At 40.7% G+C, this 12,176-nt stretch overlaps 1 protein-coding gene across 4 annotated transcripts in view; it reads right to left on the bottom strand.

Annotated features, from left to right (window-relative positions):
* The window catches only part of PTPN2 (protein tyrosine phosphatase non-receptor type 2), a 127,872-nt gene that overhangs the window by 12,666 nt on the left and 103,030 nt on the right, over positions 1-12,176 (bottom strand). For 3 of the 4 annotated variants that reach the window (XM_077492405.1, XM_077492406.1, XM_077492407.1), the window contains exons 6-9: positions 10,047-10,256; positions 7,730-7,891; positions 3,502-3,647; positions 1,628-1,729 (exon numbers count right to left, since the gene is read on the bottom strand). In XM_077492405.1, coding sequence (XP_077348531.1) covers positions 1,628-1,729; positions 3,502-3,647; positions 7,730-7,891; positions 10,047-10,256 — 620 coding nt within the window. Of the gene's footprint in view, positions 1-1,359; positions 1,730-3,501; positions 3,648-7,729; positions 7,892-10,046; positions 10,257-12,176 lie in introns of those variants that run through there. The other variant, XM_077492404.1, reaches the window with a different exon arrangement.

Here is a 12,176-nt window from a genome sequence, read left to right as displayed (position 1 = left end):
ATGACATATGTGAACCATAACATAATAAAAAAAAATTATATCAAAACAAGTCTGGTTCACGGAAATGAAGAGTTTCAAAAGTTTCACAGCAATCAAGCAACAGATTATCTTCAAAAGCATTCACCGACTATAAACACGCCCACAAGAACAGAAAGGCTTCTAAGCTTTGGTCATATTTGAAATGGTAACTTACACATGTAGCACTTGTTTAGGACTGGAAAGACACACAGACAAGAAAATACATTAAAAATAAATATTAATGCAAAACCTCCTTTTTCAGTGGAGAATGTGAAAATATGTTGCATACAAAGCAGCCAACACACAACCCAATTTATTTACTTTTACATGGGGCATAAACCAGCCAGGCTGTTGTAGAGATTTGCAAAAACTGCATTTTAATACCGTACAGCTGGCTGTACCCTACACTCTAACCTGTAAGAGAGATTAGGACGTGAAATGATCTGTTGAAAGTCTCTAGCTTGCATATAAAACTATACTTAATTTTAAAGCTCCATTGTTAAGACTCTGCATTGTGAACATCCAGTAAACTTTCCTTGCTGCTAACTACCTGTCAACTCCAACAACTTTAGTGGGAAAATGTATATCTGAACTCAAGGTATGATCTTCATTGCATATTTATAATGGTCTTGCCTGGACTAAGGTACATATGTATATCTCATAGCTGAGGGACCACTGTGGAAGCTGGAAAACACTGTAGTATTGGGCACTATCACAATGATTGACACAATCCTTCGGCTCCTTGGACTTAGTCCTCCAAGACACTGAGCTCAGCACCCCTTCTCTACACCTTGTCTAATCAGAGAACACCTTGTAGGCACTGAAAATTTTAAGGGCTTCTGTGAATGGTGGGAGAGCGGTGCGAACGACTCCACCCACAACAGTCCATCAGGTATGAGCGATGTATACTTTACACTGATCCAAGCCAAGCATGCAATTAAGATCATATCTAGAGTTCTTCTTTAATGCACCAACAGAAACATCGGCACATACATTGGAAGGAAGGTCTGGTTGTTCTCAACAGATGAGATTTAACAGTACATTCAGGATACTTTAAAAAAAAAAATTTCAGCCTAAACTACATGTAGGTAGGGTGAAACCTTTGCAATTCCAAACCTTGCAAACTAAAGCACAGAGCTCCAACGATGTCAGCACAGACATATCCAACCCTCTACACATGTGCATAACCTCTATGGTCGGTGTAGATTGATATTACCATCCAGAAAAGAAAATCTTTACAACTTTTGGTATAAGAACGTAAAAAAAAAAAAAAAAAAAAATTACATAAAAATACACAAATTGTACCATTTTATCCGTACAAAAAAAAAAAAAAAAAGTAGCAGCTTTTTAGGAACATGATGACCCCAAAGCTCCTGAGATGGCTTAAGACATCAGACAGACTGTATCCATTTGAAAGCAACCACCATACCTCAGAATGAGGTCTGCACCAGTCACAGCACCCGGGCTGTTTTTGGGGTGTTAGAAAACACCCACACAAGCACCATATGTGTAAAGTCAGGGAGAATAGATTTTCCAACAGAGAAAAACTCCCAATACAAGGGCTGAAGCCAACCCAACTGGAATGAGAAAAGGTTTCCAGAATAACCACCTTTTTCTTTTTAGCTCCACTTCAGTCATCTTCTGCCTCATCTGCTGCACTTTTTGTGCAGTGTTGGCTTTTCTAATATCTCGCACTCTTTTCCGAAGTGTACTGCAAAATTATAAGAAAAAAAAATATTACATATTTTAGCATAACATTGGCACACAGTATACAACACACATTAACTAGACTGAATTGACTGGCAAGTAGATATGCTGGATTCTTAAAGTCACATGATACATCTAAGAATAAGCAAAAGGTGTGCCTTTTCCACTATGAAAATTCTAGAGGTAAAGGGCATTGCTTGCAGAACAACAGGCCTTGCTGTCAGGAAAAAGTGGCTCATATCATGAACCTCATCCATTGTGCTGCAATATATGGCAAGCTATAAAGAGCATGTCATATCAGGCAATTTTAGAAAAAACAATATTGTTCCATTCAAATAGCAAAAAGCATTATATATTTGACACGGATTAGCTCTATCACAACGTCACCAGTAATTGAAAAAGATCACTTTATCAGCGCCATTATTTTTGAAAGGAATGATGAATCTTGTCAATATTAAGAAGGGATGCCATGTACATTTTTTTTTTTTGGAGCTGCTTCTTTTATCAATTTTTAGTACCTAGTACTAGGCTTATAAGCAGATGTGATGGTACTAACCTACATGTGATAATGTTTATGGGTAACAGCAATCAAGTCGAACTGATGGAATTTTCAGTCAACTGCTGTTTTCCGTAATATAGGGCCACCAGTCAAGCTGCCTAACCGTTTCCCGTATTCCCATCCTCAACAGGAATCAACATGCATTCTTAATTTAGTCTATGTTATAGGAAATATATGTAAAGTATACACCTAGCCTTAAGCCACATCATTATGATGTTTTCAGTTAAAGAGAAGATTTTTTACCTCAATCTCTTGCGGATCATGTAACGCAAATGAGCGTCAGCAAAGAGGGTAGGCCTTAAAGTGGTTGTAAACCTCAGACATGAAATGTGAACAGAGCATATATCTCTATAATATGTTTGTGTCTCAATTAAAAGTACCAAGTATCATTTCTGTATGAATCGCTTCAGACAAGTTTTCTTGACTCCAAGAGTAAAAAGGTGGCAGGGGAAGGATCTTCAGCGGATTGACAGCCTCAGCAATGTTCCTATGTGTTGTGCAAAGGCGTGTGTCTCCCTTCCCTCCAATCAGCTCTTAGAGCTCTCCTCAATGAGCTCTGCAGTGTGTAACTTCGGCTCTCTATCCTTTTTTTTTTAATGAACTCTTTAGACGAGCTTATAAATTCAGCACTTTGAATGGATGTAGAGAAGAGAGGACTGCAGATAAACAGGTACAACTTATGTAGTAGAATTTTCTCATCTCTGCATCACCCGAGGATTGTCCCTTCACTGGGTATATGTAGGGGTTTACAACCACTTTAAATATCCACATGCTGCAAATGTGTCCATGGTGGCTGAGGTTTCTGTATGGAGATTGAACACACAGCACAGTGGCTAAGCTGTCTATCTCTCTGCCCGTTGTCTCAGCTTGATTGGATAGATTGATAGCAGCGCAGCCATTGACTCCCGCTTCTGTCAATCAAATTCAATGACTCGGGCGTCGGGGCCGAGTAGGGCATTCTGTATCTAAAAACGAAAATGCTGGACTCGGGAGCGAGCTTCTCCTAGGGGGTTTCCCAATGTGGGGATGAGTCGTGAGCACCATTGTGGGACTCCAAAAGACTGGGATCAGGGCCACTCTATGCAAAACGAACTTCACAGTGGAAGTATGAGATTTTATTCATTTATTTTTTTAAAATAATAAACACGAGGGATTACAACTCCTTTAAGTACTTCTGCTGTGAGGTTAATGGCAATATACATTGTCGTAGACATTACCTTTGAGCATCAGAGTCTGCTTCTTGAGATTTACCATCAGACTGCTCTTCTTCAGTATGGAGACGGTTCCCATTATATCGTTCATCTGTCTGTTTATTGTCCACTTTGTCAGGCTGGTCATCTTTGGAAATGTCTGTACATGGATTCTACAAATTAAATCAGTGTAAAATTGGTCAATTGAAAAAATGAACACTAATGGCTACAATTTTTCTCAGGCTATAAGAAAATTTGCCATGTAAAACATAAGGCTAGCAAATTAGGAAAAAAGTCAAACCTAAGGGTTTAATGAAACATGTATCCCTTAGCACAGATCTATTTCTATCACCATGTAAGTCAATAAATCCAGTACTGATAGGCCTTTGACACCAAAATCTCCAATGGCCAAGTAAACTGTTCCCTATTGTAAACTGAACTAAAATTAGTGGCGATTACTGCCTCATAAAATGCAGAAAATGGCCCAATCCAGCTATGGTAATACTCTCATGTATGTTAGCTCCCTCTGAAGCCAGCAAGCACAAACTCTACCCTGTGTGAGTTTTGTCCAATGGGACATCATATCAGGGCCTGGAGAACCCAATGATGTCCCACTGGATGTAGGGCGTAGTCTGTACTTCACACACTTGATGCTTAGAAAGGCAGTCTTAGCTTTGTAAGTTTCCTGCATGCTTGTTGTGACACTGAGCGGCAATAAGGCTAGGATGCAACTGAAGGGCTCCTGTGCGAGAGGGGTTGTGGGTAAATAAATAAATATCTCTTTGCCTGCTTGCAGACACCTCACTGGTGGAGTAGGACTACTATGGCATTGAGGCAAGGAGGACCTAGGGTTTCCTCTATAAATTAAACCATACCTCCTTTATACACTATCTGTAACAGGGAATTATATATACACATTTTCTTATATTTGAGGAAAAATTGAACACCTCAGCTAGTCTTAACCAAACTTCAAATCTCTATTAAAAAAATAAAAATGTAATCTTCCAATATCATTCATTTTAATCTGACATACCTTCTCTGCAACATCAGGTACTGCATTAACCACAGTATAATTTTCTCCAGGGGCAAAGAAAACGTGGTTAGTCCATTCAATGGGTTTACCAATGCCTGCACACCTAAAACTCAATATCAACTACACAGTGTCACAATTTCCTTTATAAACTGCTGCAAAATCTAGGATTTACCATCTGATGGCTAAATGTATTTGCTGTTGCAATTCCCTGGTTTCTCCTGATTTATCAAAATGTTGCATAACTGTACATGGTACAAATGTAAGAATAGTATGTAGTACATACATTTCTCATGCCTTAAAGTGGATGTAAACCCGATGCATGAAATTTGAGTTGGGCACATATCTGCAGTGTTTTATTATCTCTTGTCAAAGCCCTGAGTCCTGTGGTTTTCTCCTGCTCCATTCTGTTATCAGCATGATAACTTCTGACAAGTTCTCCGACACGTGGTAAAACCAGCCTGAATTTTGTGTCAGGGCGGGTGCTATAAATAGAGTAGCAGACAGCTGGTCAATTCACAGCACAGCTCTGCAAGTCTGCCTATGTGGAGGGGGGGGGGGGGGGTGTCTTTCCTCCAATCAGCTGTCTGACAGTGTATAGCAAGACTTCCCTCCCACTGCTGGAACAGGAAAAAATTCTAACAGGACATGCACTTTCTAAAGTATATAAAGCTGAAGACAGCAGATAAACAGGTAAAACGTATGTACATACATCTGTGTATCATCGGAGACTGTTCACTTCACTAGGTATATGTGAGGGTTTACATCCACTTTAATTGAAAGCATTTACCCATTCGTTTGTTTTTTTCATACCTGTAAGGGAAAAGGCATAATGAGCTAGTACGCACCGCATACTAGCTCATTATGAAATACTTACCTTAGAACGAGGCCCCGACATAGCGCCCGATACACGCCGAGGGAGCAGACATGTTCCCTCGGTGTGTCTTCCGGATATCGTGGCTCCGGCGCTGTTTGTTTCCGGCAGGGTCCGGCGTCTGCCGGGCTTCCAGCCGATAAACCCCTGTGCTTGCAGGCTTAACTCTATGTAAAAGTAAAAAAAATAGACTATACAACTGCTTTAAAAGGAACGAATATGTTGAATACAATCACGCCAATTGACTAATGCTGAAGTCAAACACAATGCATTAACCAAATATTTATCAGAGTTGTTTTCATTCTTAATAGGTCCTTTACCCACAAGTTTGACAAAAATCCATCTAGCAAATTATTCTGTTTCTGTGTAATGACCTATGTGCAGTGAAATTTTAAACATGCACGTGCAATGTCATTCATACAATATTAACTGCAGTGATGTGCTATTCAAAATTATCATATAAAAATATGAATACTAAAGTCTATTCAGAAGACGTGCAAGTCCCAGCATAGAAAAGACCACTTCTAAGTAAAGTAACTTCCACCTCTGATAGTCTTCACCTAAGTAAACATAACACTAGGGCAGGAAGTGTGATAGGCCAGCCGTACATGGATTGAAAATTAGATGGTTCAACCCACTGGTTGAAAGAAAAATCAAAAAACACACAAACAAACACACAAACAAACACACACACACACACACACCTTTTAAAATTTATAATGCATGGCCTTACCTTACATTCTTTTTACCAGGACAAAAAGCTAAAAATCCTTAAAGAAAACGAATGCATTAACCATATCCAGCCATCAACTATGTTAACAGAAAGACCACGGAAGCTTTTCTTTTGAAAAAAAAGTAGTGATGTCACGCCACTGTATAAGCGCTCGATCAGAAGCCATACATAAAAGTTTTTCTTGCTGTTTAAGTTGCTTTTAAATGTGGTTTTAATGCCTGGATTTTTTAATAAAACTATACTGCACTATGATACTGCTTTATTTTCTCTGTGTATGAGGTTTGCAGCACTACCACCATTCAGTGTCCATATTGCTGGGAGAAATAGGAGAGGATCATGACCGGCTTTATGGCACATCTCTGTAGGCTGGCTGAGAAGGAGTGGCTATAGGAGATTGGCGGGCTTGGATGTGTGCGTTACATATAGGTTTCTGGTGTACAATTCACTTAGCGGTGTGTTATGTGACCATACACAGTAAGATTATCAGTGGTGGATGATGGCTTCCAAGTGAAGTGTCCTTTCTGCACATTGAATAAACGTTTCTAGACTTTTGTATTTTTTTTTTTTAACTATCACTTGACCATTGGTGAATTCTGAATAGTACAGAACTGCAGTTACAGGTACTAGTTCATGATAATGGCACTGCATAGATTTATTTGCGCCGATTTATTCGATTGAACTTTAACCACATAAGCTCTGGAGGATTTCACCCCCTTCATAACCTGGGCATTTTTTGCTATTTGGCACTGCGCTGCTTTAACAGGCAATTGAACGGTCATGCAACTTTGTAGGCAGATGATATTTTAAGCATTTTTTTTTTTTTTTTTTTTTACACAAATAGTTTTTTTTTGGTGGTATTTGATTACCACTGGGTTTAGTCAACACTAGGGTAATGGCACCCTCCTTAGCCCATGCAAGAAAAATGACGCCGTAAAATGTGCAGCTGATCGGCAAGTGGCTAAGCACAGTTATTTTGTAAATATATATTACATAATGATTATAATTATTTCATTGCACAAAAAATTCAATACACAGAATAATTTGCCATTTGTTTTTAGGGCTTGTTCGCCAGAACGTAGCACGAGAAACCCTTGTTAAAACGCACTGGGTGTGTGACCCGCTGCAGGTGTCAATGTATTCCTAACACCAACACTAACACACATCGCTCAAACACAATGCATTTGCCTGTACCGGCTCACATGGTACCGCAGTGCATTTTTGAAAAGTAGCGCACATACTACTTCAGGTGTGATGGAGTATGATTTCAGCCCATTCAAATGAATGGGCTGAAAGTCGCACCACACTGAAATCAGACAGAAATCACACAGGAACGTAGACCGAATTCCCGTGTGATTCGGTCCTGAGGGCACAATCGCTGCCATCTACCTTCACATAGCTTTTTAGAGTTTTTCTATCAGCTCTGATAGTTGCCTTTTTACCACTTATTACGGACTAGCAATTCCATTTTTTGACAAAAATCGTGATGCAGAGAACAGGGAACAGGATATTGTAAGCATATGTCAGGTAGGAAATGCCATTAACAGAGCAGCCCACCCCATAACAAAGAGGTGACAAATAATCCTAATAATTGAGGAAAGCATAAAAATGCTGTACATACCTGTTGGCTTGAATTTCCCGTTATCATTTTTGTTCCCTCAATTACAGCCATATAGGAAAATCTCAGTTGACCAGGTGTCTGAATTAGTCCCATTCGGTATCGCCTCATATCCAATAGCACTTGTTTAATATCAACAGTGGAGGGTTCTTTCCTTTTCTCAATCTGAAAGGGGAAGAAAAGGAATTTTTATATGGTCACATTTATGGAAACCCATACATACACTTACAGGATGTGCTTCAAGGATTTTGAATACTAACAGACCATACCTTTATAATAAAATCTAAAATAAATTATAATCTTTACAGTTTGTTAGACGTAAATGGCATCAAATTATTAAAAACAAATCTAAGCCAAAATTTTGTTTTACATTGTAAATAGACCAGGCATGCTATAGACAGGTATATGCCTACCATTTCTGGATTTTTTTTATTTTTACTTTTTCAACTAAAACATTTTGTTCAAGCCTTCTTGTATCATGCATCTTGTATTGACTACTATTCAGCATCCATCACAGAATTTAAAATGAACAAACCACAGAAGTTAAATAATGCTAATGGGAAACACAATGGGAAACAGATGGCAAAAATTACTAATTACTAATTATTTAATTTAATTTTATTTTTATTTTAAAAAGCTTTGCCTTTAATTCTACTTTATGTACATCAGGAGGTTAAATCTACTGCAAGGGTTAGATACCCATTAAGTCCAGGGTGCATAAATCAGGTGTAAATACCTCATTCTACACACAAGCATCCGTCTAGTGCTGCAAATGGTCCCCCGCAGCCCACAACGAAGCTGGGACTTGTGCCTGTTACACTCCAGCCTCCTTTGTGTAGAGTTAAGGTGTCCCTATATTATATGGGATACAGGCGGAGGTTCTGGCAGAGGAAGAAAGCACTAGAGCCGTGGTGTAATTAAGTATTACATGCTGTACTGTAGGAGACCTTTCACACTAAAAGTGTGCCCGCTTTAGCGGTAAAGCGCCGCTAGTTTTAGCGACACTTTTCACCAAAGAAGGAGTTAAATACAACTGAAAAGCACAGCTACTGAATCGCTTTGCAGGTGCTGCAGCAGTGCTCCAAAGATCCGGCTTGCAGGCCTTTTTCTAACTTGCTGCAAGCGCACCGCTCCAGTGAAAAAGTACTCATGCTTTCACACTGGGGCTGCAGGGGAGGCATTTACAGGCACTTTTTTTTAGCCCTTTATCACCTTAAAAAAAAACTCCAGTGCAAAAGGGGTCTAACTCCTAGGCAGAACGACCATTTAACTCTTGCAGTGCATGGGGGCCGCAGCAGCAAGACTGGATTTTTGTAATTCCCCAAGGGCTTTCACACTGGAGTGGTGTGCTTGCAGGACAGTCAAAAAAAGTCCTGCAAGCTGCATATTTGGAGCGCTGTCGGAGCAGTGTATTTACTGCTCTTAAAGCGCCCCTTCCCATAGAAAACAATCGTGCAACGCTGCTGCACCTACCGATGCAGCTGCGCTTTGCGGGCGGTTTTAACCCTTTTTTGGCCGCTAGCAGGGGTTAAAACTGCCCCGCTATTGGCCACATAGTGTCGCTAAAACAACTGTAAAGCGCGGCTAAATATAGTGCTGCTTTACTGCCAGCACCCGCAACGCCCCAGTGTGAAAGTAGCCTTAATGACCATTTCAACCTACATATGAAATGGCTCAGAATGACTAATCCTACAAAAACCCTGACTCTGTGCAAGCATACAAAGTGTGCAAGTGTAAGAATTTATGCTGGTGTAAAGTCAAATAGTAACCACACCAAACATTGATTTTAAATTTTTATTTTTTTTTCTGTTCGCTCACTTTATTTTTATCAATTTGCACAAAGCTAAAATGCATAAAAATGCTAAAATGCATGTTTTTGAAAGCATTCTTACTTTACAGCATCTCTTCACACCTGACAAACTTTTGCACAGTTCTGTATATTTTTGACATACAAGTGAGCACACACCCATGATAACAGCAGCATCTTGCATAAATATTCTATTCCGTCATTTATATTTTCTTATCCCCCGCTACTCAAAAAAGCATACCTGGAATACTTATGAGTAGGTATTTATTGGACCAATAAGAATTTGAATTGCACATTCCACGTTTTTACCACATACCAGTATTTAAAAATGCTCAAATAGCTTAGAATAATTTGCAGCAATCTTTATTGCGATAGATAATTTCAGAGAGAGTTTTTTTCCCCATTTTGGGCATAGACTTGCTTAAAATGCATACATAAAAAAAAAAAAAAAAAAAAAACCAACAATGAAATGGATTTTACAAGTATAAAACATTTAACATCTACAAATCTTACCAGTACAAGACAGGTATCAACCAAAGAAAAGGTCCCAGAACGGCCAATGCCTGCACTGCAGTGTACAACGGAGGGCCCATAATTAGGATCCAGGGAACCAGAGTTCCGGACTTCAATCAAGAAGTTTAGAAATGAGGCTGGGGACTCTGGAACACCAAAATCTGGCCACGTGGTATAATGAAAATGGAATATTTCTCTGGATTCTGCTGTCTGAAGAACAAAAAAAAAATGTTAATTTGCCTCAAAAACCTATTATTGTAACACAGGTTGTATAGTGCCAACAATTTTCACTGTGCTTCACAAAATAAAAGACAGTACGGTTACATTACAATTCAATACAAGAGGGATCACAGGACCCTGCTTGTAAGAACTCACAATCTAAAAAGGGAGGGTAAAAAATGTGATAAAAGAAAAAAAAAGAAGGGGTATTAAAGAGGAAGTAAACTTCCTCTGCAAATATTTACCTATAGGTGAGCCTATAAGGCTTACCTATAGGTATTGAAAATATCTCCTAAACCTGTACAGTTTAGAAGATATTTCCAGTGCATGCAGCCAGTGACATCACTGGTGCATTCGCTCTGAAGGAATGCCCCATGTGTGCAGTTTCTGCTGCGCCCGTGCTATGAACAGCGGCTCCCACATGCGGGACTGATGGCATGGTGGCTCCGGCCAATCACAGCACCGCAGCCTACAAATCGTGAAGAAGCTCTGGGAAAGATGTCGGCCGTGACAGCAGCGTGCGGGGACAGCTGCAACAGCTTTGTTTTAAGGCATTTCATAACGAGCTAGTATGAGATGAATACTCTTGCAGACAACCTCTAACTGTGAGGCATGAGCTGATGGAGAAAGTAAAAAGTACAGTTTATTAAGTGGAGGCGGGATAGGCTTTCCTGAAGAAGTGACAGACATCTTGGTTTGAGGATGCAACAGATCATCTTGTCCAAAGAAAGACTGGACATGTCCCACCCTGCAAAGTTCTTAAAGGGGTTGTAAACCCTCAGGGTTTTTCACCTTAATGCATTCTATACAATATTCTATTTCCATTTCCTGCTCCAAATCTGAGCAGTCGGTGGCTATTTCGCTAACCACGCCGCTACCCGCTCTTTCCCTGTCTCCTGCGAACCCGAGGCGGATGATCTTGGTGAGGCTATGGGAGAGGAATTTCCAGAGGGATCCGTTGGAGGTTTTACCTCTGAAATACATTTTTTGCGATCCTTAAAAAAAAAAAAAAAAAAAAAAAAGGTAGAAGCCAAGTCATCCCTCACGGATCCAAAAACATGTGTGTAGACATTTTGCACACCGCTTCCTGGGAGTGGGCTTTGGGTCTTTTGGTGGTTTAACCTGTCAGAAGACAATCACACTGGGGAACCCATGGTAGTGAGACAAAAGCACACTCCACCACACCATGAATACAGTGCACACCCGGTGACACTAGTAACCCCCTGCTGAGCCCCAGATAGCTAGTGACCACCACCACCTAGCTGCTGTCCCACAATAATGGACACTCCCGGGTGCCTACCTGTGTCCTGCTGGTGCCTTCACTTCAGGAAGATTGGGCAGATGGGTTATCCTCTTGCATCCTGGTAGTGTCCTGTGGCATCCACGCTGTCTCCTGCAGCCTTGCCACATGTAATGGCACCAGCAGGCCATCCGACCTTGCTGCGCCTTTAATGGGTAGGACCAGTTTCCCAGCCTGCATCAATGGAGTCCTCCCGCCCTGGAAATAACGTACTTAGTCTTCTGGTCAAGCTAGCAGGCTGGGCATCTCTCCACATCTGGGCAGAGGGAGGATGGATCCAGGACACCTCCCACCAGCTGCCAAGGAGGGTTGCCTGCTGCCATTAAACCAACCTCCTTCACCAAGAAAATGGTAAGAGTGCACTCATCCCTGCAGCCCAGAGGCTTCCGCTGCCTCTTCCCTGCTGCAGCCCGAGACCCCTGCCCCAGCCCAGCCTTTGAGAGATGGAGCCTCTGGTGGTCCTCAGGCAACATATCTCTGGATGGAGGAAACACTGACTGACTAGGGACCTGAGGGACCGCCTTTTAAAGAAAATATTGGCAACGTGTTTCCTGTTTGGAGGAAGGAACTCCATTTCTCAAGGGCTGACCTGGAAGAGGACTGGGGGAAAA

Source organism: Lithobates pipiens, unplaced genomic scaffold (genome assembly GCF_037356315.1).
Source record: "Lithobates pipiens isolate NorthernLeopardFrog02 unplaced genomic scaffold, aLitPip1_a1.2 Scaffold_19, whole genome shotgun sequence".
NCBI lineage: Eukaryota > Metazoa > Chordata > Amphibia > Anura > Ranidae > Lithobates > Lithobates pipiens.
This window is presented reverse-complemented; position numbering and strand designations above follow the sequence as displayed.